This window comes from Thunnus thynnus, chromosome 12, assembly GCF_963924715.1.
Source record: "Thunnus thynnus chromosome 12, fThuThy2.1, whole genome shotgun sequence".
NCBI classification, from domain to species: Eukaryota; Metazoa; Chordata; class Actinopteri; order Scombriformes; family Scombridae; genus Thunnus; species Thunnus thynnus.
Window position 1 is genome coordinate 6,327,999 of NC_089528.1, and position 23,224 is coordinate 6,351,222.

Genomic DNA, 23,224 nt, shown 5'->3' on the forward strand with positions numbered 1-23,224 from the left:
CCTAAACTGTGTGACATAAGTCTATCTGGTTATTCCAAAATGTCATTATGAAGTGGAGTTTTAATCCAAATGAGTCCAGCAGAGTTTTAGAGGTTAAATGTTGATGTCAAACAACAACATGTCATTCTGATGTGATGTTGTCCTGATGTTTCACATTCAGCTTCCATCAACACCACCAGAGGAGTTATCTCATCCTACTCATATTCTCTGTTTATTAATTTTTACTTCTTCGGTGCAGGTTAACCCCAACCCTTCTGAATTATTGGAGGTTGTGGTGGATGGCCAACAAACTTCGCCCACCACTTCTGTAAGTAAATACACATCTACATGGACAGTTACTTGGTGATTTTTTCCTGATATATATTCTATAATTGCCCAGAACTGTCTGTTCTTGAACCTTTTTGACTTGCGGCCTCTAAAAACAAAGCTGTGTCTATATGTGAACTCTCATCACCTGTTGCATATGTCTAAGAGTTGTGACCAGTTTAATCAAAAAAGTGTTGTTCTTGTGGCAGGTTTTAGTCTTAAACAAGTTAAATTATCCAGTAATAAGAAAAAATGCCAAAGATTTGAGGAAGTTCTGAATAAATTGGCATAACTTTATGTAGCAGAGAATGTTTTGTCTTTTTTCACATACTGAACAAACACATTGACACGGTAATGTTATTAGTGTTATTAATTGTTCAAAATACAGATGTTTGTCTATTTACTACTTTCTAATACAATAGCAGTGTTTCAACTTGTGTTATGATCAATCCCTAATTTCGTTGTTTTTATGACAACTCTTGAACAGAGGAAATGTGTTTTCTAATTCGCCTGCAGTCAACAAGTTAACACATATCTGTTGTAGTCGAATTGTACTGTTTTAGTTTCACTCACACACACACACACACACACACACACACAGACAAAATTAAGATACTATATACTCATACTCTCTGTTAATTATTATTTAGGTACAGTGTGAGACCGACCCTACTGCTGTGGATAGAGTGGTGGTGTACGATGATCTAACTTACACTCCACCTTCTGTAAGTAAATACACATCTACATGAACAGTTACTTGGTGATTTTTTTCTGATATATATTCTATAATTGCCCAGAGCAAGTTTGCAATCAGAGAGCTCATCAGTTTGGCTGCTACTCCAAGAGTCATCCTGACTCCTTCCCAGCTACATACCATCAAGCAAGGGTTCTGCTGTGTTGTTTGTTCGAGTAAGTATGCAATATATAGTTATTGTCCTATATGTGAAATAATTTTGGATCCATTTTATTTAGTGTGTGCCAGAATTTGAGATTTCCAAATACACATACATTTTTACATTCGCTAACCAATGTCAGCTGTGTCTCATCCACTACAATGAATTACATGTACTGATGCAGACCTTTGTGTGACAGCCCATGGCAACATAATGATACATGAAAGAAATGTTTAAAAGCATTTAAGTTGAGTAAAAAGAAAACACTATCACCCAATAGGCCTACATCAAGATCACTTTAAGGACAGATGGGGACACACACAGAGAATGATTCGTTTCTCTCATTTTGTTTTTTAGAGTTCATCGAGGAGCCAGTCTTCGCACAGTGTTGCCGAAGCATTATTGGCTGCAAAACATGTGTGGAACGGTGGCAGCAGACCTTTGTGCACTGTCCAAAATGTAGAGGGAACACCGCAGGAAACAACATCTTTGAAGTTACTGGTCTCTCAGAGGCATTTTCTGTTCTGAGATCCCTTTTTGAAGAGGACTAACGTACTCTCTTTCTAGGAATGTGCAGAGGGCCCAGGATTTATATTTATTGATGCAGCAAAATTATTCATATTTGTATTCAAATAAAAGAAAAAAAAAATCCTCTTTTTGTTTTTACAATTATTTATACACTCATGACACAGAGACAGACAGTGATGTAATCTTGCTACATTACGAGTCCCAACCTGCACGCTGTTATTTGAGGGTTTTTTTACTTCCCAAAAACAAATATTTTTTTAAATATTTGTACAAAATAAATATTCATATAAACCTACCATTTGTGCTTTTCTGAATACCATATTCAGATTTGGCTCCACCCCTAATGTCTACACTAACAGTGGTGTCATTAGGGCCGAATATACAGGGATTCAACACCGGACATTTTGAGCCTAGCTCTGAATAGTTTTGGTCTTCAAAACTCGTATTTTAATGTAACAGGGTGTAACTTGATTTGAAGCGTCAAAGGGAGAAATGTAAAATGAAGATACATTATAAAAATAGAGGAGATTTTGGAGACTTTGGTTAGGTATTGTATCACTGTTTATTCTCATAGTTACCTGTACAGAGATGCTTTGTTCTCAGACACTCAGGCCACATGTGGCGCCAGGAATGGAAAGGAAAACCTGTTCCCTGTGGCGAAGACCTGCAAGACAGTCAACTCATCTCAGTCACACACTATTGGCCATCAGCACTGTTGTCTATCAAAATGTAAGGAGGGTAGAAGAACAGACAAACTGTTAGTGTGAGTGAGTGAGTGTGTATACACAAATAACTTACCACCAGGTCTCCACTACACTTCCATCATCAAACTCCACAGTGGACCTTTGAAATCTGCAGATGTTGGGTTGCACCTGAGCTGTTCCACATGGGATACGGTTGGGCAGCTCATCGTTCATTGTGAGATGTTGGTTGAACAACATGAGATTTATATTCAGACTAATAAATAAAGGACTACAATCATGTAAATACTGTAAGCGCTTAAATTAAACAAAAGCCTAAAAGTATGAAGCATCTCTAGTGGCATGATGCACAGGAAGAAAATGCTGATAACTTTATAATTTTGCTATAGAGCCATACTAATAGTAAGGTTATAACTGTAAAGTTTGACTTAAGGCAGTGTTCAAGGACATTAAAATTAAAAAAGCTCTACCACTTCTAAACATGAATGAGCTCAACCAAGTCCTTGGTAACAAGCCCTTTATATTACAAGATACAGTGGGGGAAAAAGATGGAGAAAAGCTCAGTGAGCGCCCAAAATTAAGAGGGTTCATCATTTGGTGAGCATGATTGTGCTCAATAAATTTCACGCCAATCTGTCAACTAGATTTTGATATTTCCTTTAATGAAAATGGAAATCTCATCTCGGTCAAGCAGGCACCATAATTGTTAGAATTAATCATATATGTCTGCAAATTTCATGGTTATATGGTGCTGAGATATCTTCTTCTGTATTAACATGTTAGGCAAACAGAGGCACATACAAACCAACAAACTGACATTACCATTCTTAGGTTAAACTATGTAACTAGGTAAAACTTTTCTGCACTTCAAAAGCTGGTTGTCCAAGCTACAGTATGCTGTAGCTTTGATAGATATAATAGTATAAAATACAGATGTGAATGTGCTTTGGCTTCAGATTATACAAACTATGATCTTTGGTTGAGGCTGTTCTCCGCCAGACCAAAGAAAACACCTTAGGGAAGGATTTTTCTGTAGAGCACTCAGTCAGTCAGTTGTTCTTATTTAGCATGAATAGTTTGCAAAATTTAAGTATGTACAATATTAGTATGCATATGGGGCATTCATGAGATGTACAAAAGCGATTGTATCCATTAAACACATTTATATAGGGAGAAGTAAATTAGTGAATGAGGGAGTGATTTCAGACACAGCCAGTCTGCAGAGAGGCAGAACTTGCCAAAAAAGTGGTAGCTTCATACAGTGTTTAGCATGCAGATATGAGAGTGCAATCAGTCTTCTCATCTAACTACCAGCAAGAAAGAAAATAAGTGTACTTCCCAAAATGTTGAACTATTCCTTTAATAAAAACCTTTCACTCATTCACTGTATCAAATGAATCCAGCGTATGTTCTGTTCCTGCAGCTATATGCGGTCATAACTGGTTTGTTTTTTAACCAAGTACATATAACCATGCATACAAAACAAAAATATCAAGTATGGAGCCAGCAAAGACATTAAAACAGTCCTATAAGAGGTGCAGTTGTGTTGGCTAATTCAAATGCATGTTTTTGAACAAGTTCATGATAATATGGTTGTTTAACATCGATAAACTGCATGCTGCATTTAATATGTGGAATTGGATGCAGTCATAATATATTTCATTCAGTATTTGTTAAAGGATAAGTTGACAATTTCTTCTGTTTTAAACAGTCAGATGCCCATATAAACACTGAAAGAGGTTTTACTAGCTGTAACCATTCCTCTTGTTCATACTGGCTATTAAAAATCACCTTCAAATGTGCTTTCAATGTAAGTGATGGAGGCCAAAATCCACAGTGTCTCCACAGTAATTTTGTGCAGAAATGCATTAAAAAGTTGATCTAAAGCTTATATGAGGCTTCAACAGTCTGAGTTAGTCATATCAAGTGGATATCTGTCACATTTACAGTCTTTTTAGCATCAAATTCCCTCTTTGTGTTTCCTATGGCAGTGTTTCCCTGTTGAGCTGTGGTGGTAGTAACAAAAAAAGGGATTTTGGCACTAAAAGGACTAATTTGCATGGCTGAAGCTTCATATTAGCTTTCGATAAACTCCTTTTAATGGTTACTAACAGGTGGAATAATTATGGCAAACTTGAACTTATTTCAATGCATCTGACCGTACTATTGTTTTAAGACAGACTTGAAAAATTGCTAACCCATCCTTTATGGTACAGTATCCCTGATATGCTGATGTGATAAAATTGCTGATTTTCTGGAGTGATACTAGTGTTGTATCCTCACACATCTACGCATGAACCTGTTTTGACACGTGTGATACCTCAGCAGAGTGTTGCCACCAAGAGATCCAAATAAAGAGGATGACAGACAGAGGGACTTTGGCACTAAAACGACTGTAACATTGAAAGATATTTAGTTGATTTGACTCATTTGGACAGCTGAAGATTCATATTAGCTTCAGATAAACTTAAATACATTTTTGCACAGAAGGAGGACTGTGGATTTTGTCCCCCATCACTTACATTGTAAGTGCATTATGAAGGGATCTTCTAATTGTCATTGGTTCAATGGCTATTAACAGGAGGAACGATTATGGCAGGAAAACCCTATTTTAATTTTCATTTGGGCACCTGATTGCTGTTTTAAGACAGACTTGGAAAATTGTGAAGCCCTCCTCCAAGAGTTATTTTCATATTTTGGTATACCACCACTAGACGCAGGTTAGGAGGGGATCTTCAACATGAGATTGTCAACCCGACTCATTGCGCTTTGGTGCCATCTAGTGGTGAAAGTGCGGTTACATTGAGTTCAGTCCTCAGCACTAGCTGTGGTACCATGAAGTAAAAAGGCATTTTTAAATTTCGAAACGAATGCTTATCTCATACTCAAAGATAATCGTAGTTTGAGTTAAAGACCAAATTGAAATGTTTGTTGGTAGATAGCGAGCAGGCATCGCTTACACACTGACTGAGCAGCCTGGTTACTGTGGAGCAGAGCAGTCAGTCAAGATGGACACCGCGGAAGAAGGTAGCTCACGTTAAAACTTGATTGCCCCTAATCGTTAGCGACAAATAGTGTAACCGTTGAAACTAACACTGCCTCTATCTGACTCTTTCTTATATGCTGTCAGTGGCAATTCTTCAGTTTTTTAACCTTTGACAAAGAGTCATTAGACTTTAACAAACACTTAGCGTTAGCTAGCTAACTAGCATTAGCGTACACCCGTTAGCTATCAGCTGTTATGAATATAATGAGCAACGTTAAGTGCCTGTTTTGCTATAACAAACACTACATTTAACACAAGTGAGTGGTGGTGGTAAAACTCCTAGTGGACAGCCATTTCACATTTTATTCATATGTAACCTAACGCTAGCTAATTGTCTGGTAACAAGCTAACGTTTAATAAGTTTAATGCCACCGTTGTCATAACATCACACATGATAATTAATGTTATGTTGACACACCAGGACAGCCCTGCCACTTGACGCGGCTCGTTTACTACGTTACGCTGATTTATAACACACTAAACATTGTTAATGTAACTAATGTTATCATGTTTAACATGCTCTATAATGTAGACAGCTAATGTTACCCCAATACATTTTGTCTGAGCCATATTAATGCTGCAGAAAGGTGCTGGCTCTTAGCTTGATGTTCAGGTGGCTGCTATCTCAAATTGTGATATTCTTGTTCATATTTTGAACATATATGAACATATATGAAGTCACCAAATAATACTGTGGGTGTCCTAGCTGGTGTTATGCTTTTACATCCTGGGCTAATTATAGTTATTTTTGTCATCCAGTGACACAGGTAATCCAAGGATTACAATTTGCCCTCCTGTCAGTATGACCTGTACTGCTCTGTTCACTGAAGATACATATTCATGTTATCTCAAATATAGAGTGCTGATCTGCAGCAATGCATACTGGAATTAGTGACAGATCAGTGGTTTACCATGATTCAAGCTCATGGTAAATCACTGATCCTTTGGTAAAATGGATAGAAATGCAAGTTTTCACAATATCGCAAGATGCAAATGATATGCCAAGTTATGTTATTGTGTGTCTACTGTACAGCGGACATCTGTCGGGTATGTCGGTCGGAGGGGACCCAGGACAAGCCACTCTATCACCCTTGTGTCTGCACTGGCAGCATCAAGTTTATCCATCAGGAATGGTATGTTCAGTGACCAAGTTCTTATAAACCTCTAGCTTTAAGATCAATGTTAGGCTGCTTTGAAAAATTGTTTTCCGAACTAAGAACTAAGAGAGCTTTATAAATCCTGCGGGGAAGTCAGAGAAAGGTAGGAAATATGCCTAAAAGGTCACATTACAGAAATTACCCTGAATATAGTTTGTAAGTAATAACACATGCAGGAAACAGAACCTTTCAGTAGCAAAGAATCGTGGAAAAGTTTGTGGGATTTTGCAGGGGGGGAGATTCTTTTATACAGAGTGATGTAAATTTTCCACCAGATGAAGACAGTAAACTCACTTAAGTGTCCTTTTCTTCTCACAGCTTGCTGCAGTGGTTGAAACACAGCAGAAAAGAATACTGTGAATTATGCAAACACAGGTTTGCGTTTACACCAAGTAAGTTTTCCAGTAAATCAAATCTACATGTGAAATATGCTTACGTTTGTTGTGAGCTCCTGTCTGTGATTAAGGTAGAACTACAGCATCTGTTCCTCTTTTCTCTCCAGTCTACTCTCCAGACATGCCATCTCGCTTACCTGTCCAGGACATCTTTGCAGGGCTGGTCACCAGTATTGGAACAGCCATCAGATACTGGTTTCACTACACACTGGTGGCCTTTGCCTGGCTAGGTGTGGTGCCTCTCACAGCATGTAAGTTACAACTTTTCATAGTAATAACACAACAAAAGGACATTTTATGGGCAGAGCTGTCAGTGTGTTACACTTCATCGCATAACTTCCATCAAAGTTTAGGGAAAAGTTGAGAGAAAATGAATGTTAAGCAGTAAATTTTAGAAGATCGGAAAGGTTGAACTAAATGTAACAAACTCATATAGAACCATTCAATCCAGTCTGCAGCAACAAATATACTAATATGTTTTAAGCCACAAATCAATGCTTTTACTTAGGGAATGGAACTAAATGTTCACTATGCTTACTAACAAACAATATTGCTTGGCGACCTCTTAGACAGTTAAGGCATGCAGCATTGGGAAACATCTAAGGACATTCAATAGTTAAACTTGAGACATAGTCTGAAATTAACTTTGAGCTCATGGTTTACTAAAAAAAATTGATTTGTCACTAGGAATGTCTTCCAGTCCAAATAACTAACTTTTAAATAAAGTATCTTAATCAACGATCTTATCTCAATCAACTTCATCTGTTTTCTGTAACAGGCTCTTGTATGAAACTGTGTTAATGTCATCATTTATGCTGTAAATAAATATGTTTTAGATCTACATGAAGTGCAGTAAAATACAGATAAAGTAAAAATATGGAGCTTAGTTTTTAGTTTCAGTCGGTGAAAGAAGTGATTCTCATGATGTTGTTACTGACATCACTATCTTTTATGTTTGCTTTTCTAACAGGTCGAATCTACAAGTGTTTATTTACCGGCTCTGTGAGCTCTCTCCTTACCCTGCCATTAGATATGCTTTCAACGTGAGTATGGATCACTCTCTGGTCTTGGTTCTCTTACCCTGTTGTACTTCTATATACTGTAGGCCTATGTGTTCTCTAGTTCTCTAAATAGATCGGATTGGTGATCAAAGTGTGTTCATTCATTATAGCTCGTCGTCTTTTCTCTCCCTTTGTTCAGTTCTCTGTAGTGAAGTTTTGAAATTGTTGTAATGATGCTTCTTCTCTTCCTCACAGACAAAACCTGCTTGCCGACTGCCTTCAGGGCTGTTTTGTGGTCACTTGCACGCTGTGCGCCTTCATCAGCCTGGTGTGGCTCAGAGAACAGATAGTCCATGGTGGTGCCCCTCAGTGGTTAGAGCAGAATCAGCCTCCTCTGGTTCCTAACCAGCCTAACGGTCCTGCACCAGCTAATGAGGTGAGCTCAGTTTATGTTGCCAGCTAGCATCTCTTTTGTAACTCTACTTAGAGCTAGACAGATAGTGGCTTACTCAAGTCTGTTGGCTTCCCTGCATATTCTACCACTAATGCACTAATGCACTCTGGCCTTGTTGGCAGAGTGACAAGTGTATATTTGTAAGAGATAAGCTATTGGAGTGTATGATTACCTATGGCATTCATTCTTAGTTTGAAACCAGGTTTATTGTAATGTTAAACTTTTTTTTTGTTTTGTTTCATGATGTTTGGTAAAAAAAATTTCCCGATTCAGTGAGAAATAATAAATGTGGCCCAACACAGAAATGCAGGACAGAAAGTTAAGTGGGAGAAAGTTGAAACCTAACTTTGGCCAACTTTTCCTCTGAGGGGAAACTTCAGGACCGTTATCTTTTCAGACAGAGAATGTGCGAGCCAGGCCAGCACTGACATTTGTCAGAGCCAGCTTAGAAAAATGAACAAATTAACAAACCAAATGAGTAAGACTGTTGCAAGTGAGGCAGTTGCTGATGAGTTTTTTTTTCCCTGTGTTGTAAGTTTGATTGTCAAGCTTTCCTTATTAATTGCTGAATCAAAATATGTTTGGTTAATGAGCAAATAAGAATTTAAATAATCTCAAGTAACCAGGTCTGTGCTCTACATTAACAAAAGACTGCAATATGTCTGTTATACATCAATCTTCTACAGGGTCCAGGTGGTAACGCTGCAGTCAACGCCCAGGCTGCTGCGGACGCTGCAGCAGGCCAGAACCCTGCAGACCCTGGTCCAGACGAGCCGGCACCCGCCAACCCACATGAAGCCGGCAACCAGGGAAATGAGGCTGAACTCGATGACGATGAAGAAGATGAAGATGGGGAGGATGATGAAGAGGATGAAGATGATGAAGGCAGGGAAGAAGATGCTGCTGATGCCAATAACGGAGGGCAAGGTCAGTGAGCATAAAACATTAAACAAGTTAGATACAGTTTAAAATAGTTTTGTTTTGGTTTTTTTTAGACGTTTTAAAGCGCACACAAAAGCACTGTGTGAACTGGTGTTTTTATTCCTTTATAAAGGAATAAATAAACCATGGCGAGGAAAAACATCGTATGTGGCAAGGGAATATTTTCACTGTGCATTGTAGGCGTTCCTGACTGTTTCAGTTGTGTCTGATTCTTTTTTTTTTTTTGCAGAAGATTTGAACTGGAACGCTCTGGAGTGGGACCGTGCAGCAGAGGAACTCACCTGGGAAAGGGTGGGAATCAATTTTTTTTTTTTATTCCTCTGTCTCTGTCTTAAAGTGGTGTGATGTAGCTAGGACACGGTGCTAAAAAAGCAGATTGTAAAGAGGGAAGCAGTTAGTCGGCAGATGAATTTGGGCTAAAAGCCTCTCTTACAGGAAATATCTGTCTCGCTGAAGTGTGTTAGCACGGCATTCTGGATTCTTGCCATTCCCAGGGATGCTGTTGGTAGCAGACCTGAGTGGGATGTAATTGCAGTTGCATCAATATTATTTGTAGTAAAACTGGAAGTAAATTTATATGTATTATAAGGGATTACAGGGGTGAAAGTTCTTAAATTTTAAATTCATATAATACTTAATTCAGTACATGGTACACTTTTCCTCCTGGACAACTGTTCAGGTTCTTTTCCTGCTTTAATCCCTGGGATTATGATGATGTTGGTCTGTGTTTGTGTTTCCAGATGCTGGGGCTGGATGGCTCTCTTGTTTTCTTAGTAAGTACATACACTCTTTCTCTCTGACAACACTCTCACACATTCACACACAGTTTCAAGTGTGCCTTTGGGATTATTGGGATTATGTATATATGTTGATATGATGCATACATGATCTTCATCAGAACTTTATAGCCAGATATTGTGTAATATTTACCGAAGTTGTGTGTTTCTTCTGTAGGAGCATGTCTTCTGGGTGGTGTCACTCAACACACTCTTCATCCTGGTCTTTGGTAAGTTGAACCTGCTTGAGTGCTGATGTACTGTACAGAGAGTATTACCTTTTGAAAAACTATCAAGCTTTTGGTATATTGTTACATGAGGAGTTTATTTAAACATTTTTTCACTGTGGTTCAGTGACAGGAAGAGAGTCAGTATAGGATTGAATGTCGGGGATTGGGAACCCGAAAATTCCAGGGATTTCTCGCCACAATCTGCTCCCATTTCCCTGGAAAAATACCTGCAAGAACTGGGATCTTTAGCACGTGCATATGTAAAACATTACTAACACAACCACTTAACTGTCATAGTTATATTTCAACCTTAAAATGCTGTTATTATGGTGTTATGACTGGATCAACTTTTCAGATGCAGGTTGAGTCTCACTGATGGCTAACATGTCACTAAATGTAATGACGCTGCTAAATATTGAAGAAAAACATCAGAAAACTTGAACAAACATCAACATTTAATACATTTGCTGCAATTCTGTGGTTAAAATCAAATTTCACTCATGGCGAGAAATCCTGGGAATCCTGGGAAAAGAGTGATATATTCCTGGGAAGTAGTCACTTTAAAATTACAAGAAATTCCCTTAACTCTAAGACAGTCCTGTGTACTTTCTCATATGTTCTGCTACATTATCTATTCTAACCTAACCTCTGTATTTCCTCCTAGCTTTTTGCCCCTATCACATCGGCCATTTCTCAGTGGTTGGACTGGGCTTTGAGGAATATGTGAGTGCACAGTAACACATGAGGGAGACACTTGTACAGTCTGAATTCCTCACTAGCATTTGGATCTGTCATGCATTGATGTACTTTATTTGATAAAAAATGTTATTTCTGGTTGCAGGTCAGAGCTTCACACTTTGACGGTCTCATCACCACCATACTGGGGTACATCCTGCTGGCCGGAGCTCTCATAGTCTGCCATGTATCCTTTACAATGAACAAATAAGCCAGTGTGTATGAACTGAGTGTTTGCAAGATGTTCTATTAGCTTGTAAATAAATGGCACTTTTATGACATGTTTCTAAACCTTGTTGTGTCAGTCCTCTAGTCAGGAATCAAGAAGAAACAGGTGAAGGACCCATTCTTTGATACATAAACTACTGACTGAAGACTGCAGGTTGTTCATGTCACGTTTTGTGTTAGTCCTTAACTGTGCCTCTTTCAGGCTTTGGCTTCGTTAGTGAAGTTCCAGCGCTCCAGACGCCTCCTGGGTGTCTGCTACATTGTTGTCAAGGTAACCAGAGAAGAGTATTTTGTTCATTTCAAACTAGCAAAGCTTTCAGTCAAAACAGCAATCATGAAAACGATGATTACAGTAAAAAAAAAAAAAACGAAACTAAATTGCGTTTGTATTTTTATTTGTCGCAGGTGTCCTTGCTGGTTGTCATGGAGATAGGCTTGTTCCCACTGATTTGTGGTTGGTGGCTCGACATTTGCTCACTGGTAAGACAATCATGCCGAGTAAACACTGTAATTGATACTGTTGATACAGTCACACACCGTCCCTTTAATGACTGACAAAGCAGATTGAATGCAATCATGATGCAGTGTGTACACATGTAATCAAGATACTTGATGAAGGACCAGTGCCTAAAATTGATTGTGTTTTTGTTTGTTTTTATTGAAAACACAGACAATAAATCATGTCCTTTGTTGATTGCAGGAGATGTTTGATGCCACTCTGAAAGACAGGGAGCAGAGTTTTGACTCGGCCCCCGGAACCACCATGTTCCTCCACTGGCTGGTCGGCATGGTCTACGTCTTCTACTTTGCCTCCTTCATCCTTCTGCTCAGGGAGGTAAATGGGGAACTTCAGCTTTTCACAGTCATGTACTCACAAACCGTCCGTCATAATATAAGATATTAAAATTCTTAAGCTTGTGCATGTGTTTCTGTTTGTGTTCAGGTGCTCCGGCCCGGTGTGCTCTGGTTCCTGAGGAACCTGAATGATCCAGACTTCAACCCAGTCCAAGAGATGATCCACCTTCCCATCTACAGACACCTCCGGAGGTTTATACTCTCTGTGGTCAGTCATGCATCCTCCCGCTGTATCACTCCCAACCTTAAACTGCACTGATATAACAGCACTCAGATTTCTGTTGACTTTGATGCAACATACATAGAAATATATTGCTGTCATATCAAGTTGAGTACATTATGTAGAGTTTAAGTAAAAAGAATTGTTATAAAGCATAGCGAAAGTGCAAAAATGGCGCATGGATCATAAAAACAATACAAATAGGTATATCATATGTACATGTAAATTGAACAAGCATTTTTTTCTCATTTACCTGCAGTATAGTGGTATCTAACCATACAGATAGCTTCTTTATTTGCCCAGGTTCTGAGATGTCTGCCTCCATCTCAATACAATGAAGATGAATGGAATTTCATCTGTGATGCTCGCAGCATTCAACAGCAAAGTTTCTTTCCAGAAACAGTACTCCTGGTTATTCTTGATGAATCACAACCCTCAGTGTGAACAATGTTTACTTGAAATAGTTTCTACCAAAGAAATTGTCCCTATCAAAACTGTTCACAGATAGGACTGTGGATTATCTGAGGAGGATATTGTTTCTGGAAAGAGCTGCTTTTGGGATTTAGAAAAAAAAAAAAAAAATTTTTCACTGAACACCTCAAATGAAATGCCACTCACCTCCATCAGAGATTAGATTTGGACATCAAAGACAGTTATCTCGAAACCTCAACGAATAAAACCAGAACTATCTACAAGGCTAGATACTAGTTGGTGTGTATGTAAATGCACAATCCATGATCCGATACACAGATGTTACAGATAAAATTGTCACAATATGGCACGCTGCAATTCAAAGCTAATTCAATATGATTCAGCTCAAGAAATTTTACTAAAACAAATAAGTTAATCCCTCACTTTTGATTTCAAATACTGATTCAGAAATAGATCAGAGAATGATGTCTTCTGCCACACTAAGAGTAGTAAACATGGGCAGTGGAGAGCTTTTTAGCCAGTCCCTAAGGAGGATGTTTTTTTTTTCCCTTAAATGCTGCTGACTGGGTATTGTTGGCCTCAGTCAGAGTCATCAATTTGAATTTGGTGTTTTCAGTAACACTGTATGGGTGCATGTCCCTGTAAATAAAACAACACATAGCTTCATTAAAAGGGTTAGCTGCTGTGAGAATGTTAGGAATGGTTTGAAGCAGGTATGTGATAGTGGAACAACATGTGTGGGTCACACACATTGAGACACATACACACACATGCTAGAGGCACAAGAGTGAAGAGAGAAAGTAACTAGGAGAGATTGGTTTTTGAAAGAATTGGAAGAATCTCTTACTCATATATCAGTTCGCTTCCTAGTGAGGAAATGGTTCTTCATGTTCCTCTGTAATTTGGGTGAACTGATACAGTAAAAAATGTTAAAAAAGGATGGTGAACTTTATTACTAGATTATTACTGCAGCTGAAATTACCACACATGCTTTTCAGCAGCACAATGTCTTATATTATAGGGACATTTTACATGTCTACTAACAATCGTTGGTTTGTGGTTGTTTGTGTGTGTGTTTGTGTGTATTTCTAGGTGGTGTTTGGTTCCATAGTTCTGCTGATGCTTTGGCTTCCTATCAGGATCATTAAAGTGCTCTTCCCAAACTTCCTTCCCTACAATGTCATGCTTTACAGGTACACATGACAACACTTGATTATCACTGAACATTCAATATCTGGAAGTTAAAGGTGTCTGTTCTCTCTGCTGACAACCAAAATAGGATCCCAAAAGAGAAAATGAGCTGCCATCTCCGGTTACGTGTATATTATGAAATGAAAGTGAATAGATTTTGGTTTATGTCTTGTCTCTGCAGCGACGCTCCGGTTAGCGAGCTGTCGTTGGAGCTGCTGTTACTGCAGGTTGTCCTGCCAGCGTTGCTGGAGCAGGGTCACACTCGCCAGTGGCTCAAACGTCTCGTCCACGCCTGGACATTCACCGCCGGATACATGCTGTAGGCTGGACACACACACACACACACACAAACACTGTGTACAACATATAGTGTTAATAAACCTAAAGGAAAGATAATTGTTGGAAAAGTGCAGACCACAGTGTTCATGTGACATGACTGTAAAGCTGTCAAATGAAACCTGATAGCTTGCTGTGTTTATCTTTTGATCACCATGTTGCTTCACATTCATAGTGATAAGACAAATTAATTGCCTCACAGTGATCTCCACTCCTACCTGCTGGGGGAACATGAAGATGATGACAACCAACCAAACAACAACCCTCCCGGTCGCCATAACAACAACAGGATCCCCGGCCTAGGGGAGGGGCTTCACGCCGCCCATCAGGCCATCTTGCAGCAGGGCGGCCCTGTAGGTTTCCAGCCGTACCACCGGCCCATCAACTTTCCCCTCAAGGTGACTGACAGCTTCACAGTTTTTCATATCAGTCACTGTCGAGGTAGACGTTTCATGTTATTTTGTGCTGTTTCTGCTCGTCCAGATCGTTCTGCTGGTCGTTTTCATGTGTGTGACGCTGCTGCTGGCTAGTCTGATCTGCCTCACGCTGCCCGGTGAGTTGTAGCCACAAGGAGGCGTTTCTTTCCATATTATTTTTCCTCTTCTCCATCTCTATTTACCGTCTCTCCTCTTCCTCTCCTCTCAGTGTGCGTGGGCCGCTGGCTGATGTCGTTCTGGATGGGCAGCGCAATGGTTCATGAGCTGTACACAGCAGCCAGCGGTCTGTACGTCTGCTGGCTGTCCATCCGAGCAGCCACCGTGCTGCTGTCCTGGATGCCACAGGGACGGATGGTCATCATGATCAAAGCTCAGGAGTGGACACTCATGGTAATGTCTGTCTAGTCCTCCCAGTCAATAGCAAATATGTTCCTATGTGCTGAAGTATGTTAATGTGTGTTAATGTTTTGGTGAGAACAGATCCTGAAGACCATAGTGGTTGCTATGCTGTTAGCTGGGGTGATTCCTCTGCTGTTGGGTCTGCTGTTCGAGCTGGTCATCGTTGCTCCTCTCAGAGTCCCACTGGACCAGACACCTCTCTTCTACCCCTGGCAGGTAGGACCATGCAGTTTGTTGTGTGTGTGTGTTAATCTGAGGGATGAAGTCTTTCACACAACTTGATTGTATCCATCAGAGAAATAGTGGATTATTTATGGTTAAAGTAGCGAAAAATATCAGATCTCTACTTATTCTTTGATCACATATTTCCACTCTTTGACCATTTTATTTCTCTTGTTAAGGTCACTTGTGTTTAGACGACGTAGTTTTGGTACTTTTATCAAAACAGATTTTACAGGCACTTGACTGTGATACTGAGCAAAAACTAAAATGTTGAGATGACCTTCATTGTGTCTTGGTTGTAAAATGGCTGTTGCTGTGTGTGTGTGTGTGTGTGTGTCAGGACTGGGCCCTGGGTGTGCTCCATGCTAAAATCATTGCTGCCATCACACTAATGGGTCCTCAGTGGTGGCTCAAAACAGTCATCGAGCAGGTCAGTCATGATTAATTTACATACACTGTAAAGACTTAACGTTTGAGTAGATGTCTTTATATGATTCTAAAATTAAACACATTGTCCTCTTTGTATTTGAAGACTGTTTAAACAGCAACACTCTTTAAAACATGCATATAAATGTATATTCTCAGGTCATCTTTAAAGACAATAAGAAGCTGAATTGGCATTGAAAAGAGCCTGCCTGTATCTTCTCTCTCTCTCTCTCTCTGTCTCTCTGCTGTAGGTGTATGCTAACGGTATCCGAAACATCGACCTCCATTTCATTATTCGAAGGCTGGCTGCTCCAGTCATCTGCGTCCTGCTGCTGTCTCTCTGTGTGCCCTACACCATCTCTAAAGGCATAACGCCCCTGCTGGGTGAGTCTCTATGTATGGTCATGTATCTGGGTCGTGTGTGAGGATGAGAAGCCTCAGTAATGAGAGCAGCTAGAGTTTCAGTATCAGTGGAGTCTCTTCGACTACACAGACAGAACCTCACTAATTTGGACCCAGGGCTCATTTGAGAAGTGTTTTTTTTTTTTTTCTTTATGCAAAGCCTACCAAAGGAACCAATTTAATTGTAAACAAGTGTTTTTGATGTTGACAACCCTTACATTTAAACAACTAGTTAACGCCTTTTCCCAGCCCTTGTTGTAATGAGGATTTTATTTTATTGTACAATCTAAGATGCAGTTGGTTCTCTACTGTCTCATTAAACAGAGTCCTGCTGTCTCCCTCTACTCTATTCCATCAGTTTCTAGAGACAAGACATCACACGCAGGGTTCAATGTAACATTCTTTCCCCACTGGCCCACTTAGCCAGTAGATCAGTGTTTTACTGGCCCCTGGCTCAGCAGCCAAAAAATGAAAAAATAACTTTCTTTTTTTTTTTCATAATTTTGGTGATTTATTATACATAATATGTACAACAATGAAGTTCCCTTTAGATTTGCTTGTTTACTTTTAGTCATGGATATGTAATGTTGATATATTACACAAATATGTAAAATATAAAATGAGGCAAATATTGGATCAGCAAATGAATTGTAGGTTTCTCCATATTTTGTGGAAAGCCAGAGAATATGGAATGCATAGGGAGAAGAGAAAAGAATTTATGATCATATTTCAGTGAGTGTGGATGACCTTGATAATAAACTCAATTAAGCAAATTAACATCAACAGTTAAATTCACGCTGATCTTTAGAAATGTACTAACAGAGAACAGTGAGAGAAAGAACATGATGGCATTTGTTTGTGTTCACTCTGGTTAAATCTCAGGTTAGTTACTTCAGGTTTAAACCTGTATTAACCACAGTTAAACAAACAGAGATGAAGGCTACACCTCAATAATGTCATAAAAAACACTTCTGATGATCTGCATCAAGCATTTCGTTGGTTTTAATTAAACTCTATATGTTGTATATGTTTATAGATGTTGGTGATTAACACTTGAACAGAGAGCTGTGAGTCTCCTGCAGAGGCTGCTGCTGTCAAAGTCACACAGAGGACATGTGTATAAGTACACAGTGAGGATGCTAACCAGCTAGCGAGTTAGCCAGCAAACTGTACAAAACATACCACAGTTGTTGTTTTCCACCCAGGAGTATTGTTGCTTCCACGAAAGTAGAAAGCCCCTCTTTCTTTTCACAGTCTCATAAGTTTCTTTTGCTGACTTTTGCTGACCCATCAGATTCACATGTAAGAGGCTAGCAAGCTAAGAGTGCAGCCTTCCCCGCATGCGTTTCAGTGAATTACGATGCATTTCATCAGTCACGCGTCTTGAAAACGATGACATCTCACGTCACAGCCGTTGGGCCATGGGTTATGTTGAACCATACATGCACGTTTGTTAAGAGGAGATTCTGCTGCAGTGTTCATCCTGTCTTCTGTTTCTTTTCCCTTCACCTTCCCCCTCTGCCTCTCTTTGCAGGTGTACAACCAGAGATGCAGACTCTAGTGGACAGGAGGATCTACCCGTTCCTTCTGATGGTGGTCATACTGCTGGCCATTCTGTCCTTCCAGATCCGACAGTTCAAACGCCTCTACGAGCACATCAAGAACGACAAGTCAGTAGAACACAAAAACCTTGAAAGTGTGTTTTAGAGAATTTTAATCAGCAGGCAGGCTGACAAGAACAGACAGAGGTCTTTACCCATCTGATAAAAGAACATCAAAGCTGATGCATGGAGGAGAATAAAGAGCAATCTTATAATGTGAATTTTCCATTTTAAAAATCATTTCTAAAGAAGTGTCTTTCCTGTCTGTCCTCCAGATACCTGGTGGGACAGCGACTGGTGAACTACGAACGTAAAACAGGCAGGAGCACGTCCACCTCCTCCTACAGCACCTCCTCGTAGACCCGACGCTGCTGTACGATCAGTGGAGCTGACTCGCTCTGCCCAGCGCCGGGAGCTAACGTCAACTCCTGCGGTGAAACTTCTTTATTTTGTTTCCTCCCTGCTTGGCTGTCTAATGTCAACTTCAAACACAACCTGTAAAACGTTTGACCGCAACTGAATCTTATATTCACCAACATGAACCACAATCACGGGTTGTGAGACAAAGACCGGGAGAAATATGTTGAAAAGAGAGGATGAAACTAAAGCCTGACAGAAAATTAGATTTGCTAAAGGTCGATAAACCCACCTGCAAAAACTGAAACTTAAGCAGAACCACAAAGTTGTCCATCCTGTTAAATGTGTGATTTTTTTTTTTCTGTCTTCAACTCAGCTGACATTTTCAGTTAGATTTGCATTATTTTAAAAAAGGTTTGAGTTGAAGATGGAACAGCTGAGCATAGCTTTTTACCTCAGATTGTGCTTCCCTTTTGAATGTGTGTTGTGAAATGTTGTCTAGGTCACACTGGGTATCTCTTAATGGGACGTTTGTGACATTTCAGAGCTGTGAAGGAGATATTCTCTGTGGTTCTGTTGCTGATGTAGATTCGTCTCAAATGACATCCTTCGTCAAAATGAGGTTGTCAGTAATAAGGAGGGAAATACATAATGTAGCAATGTGATTGTATTTTTATTTTTTATTTTTTAGATGTTTTTATTAGATGTGTTTTCATTGATTTTTTTTTTTTTTTTTTTTAGTGTTACATTTCTGGAGTGAGCTGTTAGATAGTCCAGTGAGGACTCGTTTGAACTAAAGAAAAAGAAAGAAACGAAGGAGAAAAATGACATTTTAGACAATCTGGACACACCACAAAACATGTTCTAATTTGTTCTCCTGTCAATTTTAAAAACAGCTCCGGCTCTGTCGTACCTTCCTGTACTCCTGGTTTGTCACAGACGTCTTAGACGAGGCAAATCCACCTTCAGGAGAGGAGAGGTTGAAAAACGTTACACATTGGAGCGCACCACACAGGAAGTGAGGTTTCAACTAAGAACATTTAAACTGGAAAAATGTCTCAGAACATTTCAGAATGTGCATCCGTTGATTTTTTTTATAGAAATTTCTAAAAGGAAAGACTGATCCTCTGTGGCTTGTAGTGCTGCTGATCAGCTGTTCAGACACCTGTCTGAGTTCTAACAGCTAAAAACAAAGACGAGTAAATTATTCTGAGAGGTGTTAAAAACAATCACCAGCTTTTACAGCTAGCAAACTGAAATGAACCAATCTCAGTTAGAGCAGTAACAGAGTAAAACTATTTACTTACTGCGGTTTACCTTTATATTTCCCAGCTTATAAAAACTCAAAAGGTTTTTATTTTTTTCTCCACTGTGACGTCGCTCTGATTAATTATGCAACCAGTCACTGTCACCTGCCGAGCTGAATCATCTCATAATCAGTTTAGTTTCTGTATGACCTTCCTAGTGAGACATAGCTCTTCTGCTACAGTTCCCTGAAGGTTGACGTTATATTTCATAAAATTTTCTTCTAACATTAGTGTTATTTAAGTTAGATGACGCAGCACGCCTCCGCTGTAACACTGCTCTGATGTTTACCAGCCTGAAAGAAGTAAAAGGAAAATCTGATAACGAAGCGGCCGATCTTTAGCGGATTATATGATTCTGACAGCTAAATGCCAACTGAAGAACAGTTAGCCATCTGTTGAAGAACAGGCAGCTGGCCGTGGAAAAAAAACAAATAAAATAAAAAAAATCCCATCTTTTCAAAATCATGTTTTATTTTGAAAAAGCCACTGCTAAATATTTAAATAAGTGCACTTGAAAATAGACCTGAATCGCACTGCATGTGTGCTGACTCAACATGTAGTTTCTGTGTAAAATGTCTACACAGAAAGCATCTTTACCCCCTTTGCAAGTTAATTAGCACCTAATCTAATAAACCTAATAAACTAATCTTGTACCTGTTATGTGCTGAAGCATGAACTGACACAAGTCTTCATAAACACTAAATGTTTCTTCACATGATTTCACTAAAGGAACTCATGTTGCAACACCAGTACAGTTTCCAAACAGTGCAGTAATGCAGGCGTGTATGAATTTCACGGTATTTCAGCAGTTTGGTTTCTCTCCAGTGTGGATACACTGGTGAATCTTGTAAACGCTTAAGACTCCTGTGCGAGTTCATGTCTAACTGGAAAGGATTTGCGGTTCAGTAGGAGGATCATCAGTTGAAGAGAGGGACTCGTGAAGGTGAAAGGGTCTTGTCGTGTTGAAGAGGTACTGAGTAGAAAGTGCGGGAAAAGTCTCTGCTCCTGAATCTAACACGATTCTCTTTCTTTGATCGTTGACTGCCTGACGTCTGACTCCACCTGGGAGCTGATTAGGTTGCTGCACCCTGAGTCTCTCTCACTTTGATCTGCTTCCCTATTTTTTTGAGGGGTGAGTCAGTTTTGGCTAATGTTTTAACTCTCACAGATTCAGGATCAACGGGTTCCTCTATGGATGAGAAGTCACAGGGAGGCAGAAGAAACTCTCATTTCTCCTTCTCAAACCTATATCACCATTAATCCAAAATTCTTATGTAACTTCAGGCTCTAGTGTGAAGAGCAATGAGCCGTCATTGCTCATTGTGGCGTTAGAGGGGAGTGAGGTGCGTTGTTGGATATCGTACCTCCTGCTGCTCCATTAAGCTGAGAGCTGGACTGTAGTCTGTTAATGTCGTCTCTTCATCTCCTTCACCTTGTCTAATATTCTTATGGTTATTATTTAAATATCACTAAAAAAGGATCACGTTGTAAAAGAAAGGGTAGTTAGAAGAGAAATCAGGCTGGTTCTCAGTGGCTCGTTGAATAGAGTCGACACTACGTGAAGAAGAACGGTGCAAGCTAAATCTTTATCTACACCAACAGTTTTTGTTGCATTTATAAACTCAGAACAGATGTGCATGAAATGAGTCTGTACCTGGGCAGCAAAAATATAATGAATAGAAACGCAAGGCCACGCATAAATGATCTCTGCAAAATATCTTTTTGTTTTTTTAGTAAACTTTGGTCCATAGGTTTACAATTTAAAGGAATAGTTCCTCAATTTTGGAAAAATATGCTCATCCACTTTCTTGCCAAGGGCTGGATGAGGAGATCAGAGCTACAGACAGAGCCTAGCTCTCACTGTAGGTGAAAAAATACCAACACCTCTAAAGCTCACTAATGAACAAACAGATCTTGTTTTGTTAAATGCATGCAGAAAAAGATTTGTAATAAGAGCAGTTATGGTTTTTATGGGGGGTTATGCATCAGAACTATATCTTGGCTGGATGCAGTGACTTCCTGGAGGTTGTCTGGCAACCTCACAGTGACAGTGTGCAGACATGTGAATGGTATTGATCTACTCATCTAAGTTTCTGCAAGAAAGTGAATAAGAACATTTCTCTAAATGGCAAACTGTTCCTTTAAGGTTCCAAACATTTCAGTTTCTACAACTACTTGTACTCCCAAAGCGGTCTTTGCATGTGGATGTAAAATCAGTATCCAAGTGTTGTTCTCCTAATGTCTCACATGTGTGACCATATTCTCTAAGATTCAAAACTGTCTGAAGTCATATTCTTAGAGCTAACACTGAACCAAACCATTACAAATAAATTAAAGATTAAAATCTTGTTTAGGTTCTCTGAACTGCAAGAATTTGAAACTTGGGTGTTTCAGTCACTCAGAAACTAAAAGATGTTGGTTTAATGATCCCTGTAGTAGTAAGCTTCTAAAAAAAATTTTTTTTTAAATTTTAAAACAATTTTTCCTGCTGCCAATATGAATCAAATCAAATTTTCTAAATGGTTTTTGCTACTAAAATCCTGATGAAGATGTTTTAGGTTCCTCTCCTTTTTTTGACAATGAAGGTCGAGTGGAAAAGAGGGGTTTTTTTTTTTGTTTGTTTTGTTTTAGGTTTTTTTCATGCAAATGTTTTAATCTGTTGCACTTTATACCACAGTTAGTTTGCAATCATTTCAGAATCCACTGTAGCACAGTCAGCATAGCAGGGTTTGTGTGTTTTTTTTTATTTTCTCCCCACTGTGACTGAAACATGTCAGTATTTCACTGTGGTGACTCTGCACAATGGATTTTACTTAAAAAGATTAATTTAAAGGACCAGTGTCTCAGATTTTGTGGCATCTAGTGGTGGGGTTGCAGATTGCAACCAACTGAATACTCCTCCCCTCCCCCTCCCCTTCCAAGCATGTAGGAGAACAAACAGTGGCTGTGAAACTCATGAAAAATGTGATAGGCCCTCTCTAGAGCCAGTGTTTGGTTTATCTGTTCTGAGCTACTGTAGAAACATGGCGGTCCAGCATGGTGATGTCTGTGGAGCAGAACCTGCTCCCTATGTAGATATAAAGGGCTCATTCTAAGTTAACGAAAACACAATGATTCTTATTTCCAGGTGATTATACACTAATTAAAACATATTTATGAGTATTATATTCCATTTCTGTCAAGTCCGTTCTGCTAGATGCCACTAAATTCTACACACTGCACCTTTAAGTTTTGCATCTGTTTTGACACTGCATTCTTGATAGAAGTGTTTTATTAGTAGTTTGGTAGATATAAACTGCTTTTCTATTGACATGGATTGTGATTTACATTAACTTTAGTGCTGACAGCTGTAGTGCTGCTGTGTGGAATGCTCACATGCTATGTATGATGCTATTTAAGTGACCTTTTAGTATCTCCTTGAACTGAGCTGGACACTTCAAATTTTGATCTTGAATTTCGATTTCTATAAGCAAATGATTTCTATTTTTATATGTGAAAACAAGGCAGTGGCATGTACTGTAACATAAGACACTTATTGTTGGTTCAGTGACATGAAACAATAATAAATAGTTGTAACAATTTCTTTGAGTGCAGTTTCTTTGTTCACATTGCAGACAATGTGCCAAACTTATGATGTTTGAATGTTT

General features: G+C 39.2%; 1 protein-coding gene across 1 annotated transcript; it reads left to right on the forward strand.

The window, feature by feature from the left end:
- The first annotated feature begins 5,196 nt into the window (after positions 1 to 5,196).
- LOC137193675 (E3 ubiquitin-protein ligase MARCHF6-like) lies at positions 5,197 to 23,158 on the forward strand. Its single transcript, XM_067604984.1, is given in 27 exon segments — positions 5,197 to 5,455; positions 6,508 to 6,607; positions 6,950 to 7,023; positions 7,134 to 7,277; positions 7,997 to 8,069; positions 8,283 to 8,463; positions 9,168 to 9,408; positions 9,653 to 9,714; positions 10,164 to 10,196; positions 10,378 to 10,429; positions 11,094 to 11,152; positions 11,271 to 11,351; positions 11,595 to 11,663; positions 11,798 to 11,872; positions 12,093 to 12,227; positions 12,336 to 12,455; positions 13,992 to 14,092; positions 14,272 to 14,409; positions 14,629 to 14,824; positions 14,910 to 14,979; positions 15,072 to 15,253; positions 15,344 to 15,478; positions 15,825 to 15,914; positions 16,162 to 16,294; positions 17,847 to 17,982; positions 18,189 to 18,233; positions 18,235 to 23,158. Coding segments are annotated over 27 exon segments (2,943 nt in total). The 5' UTR covers positions 5,197 to 5,436; the 3' UTR covers positions 18,434 to 23,158.
- Positions 23,159 to 23,224: the final 66 nt, after the last annotated feature.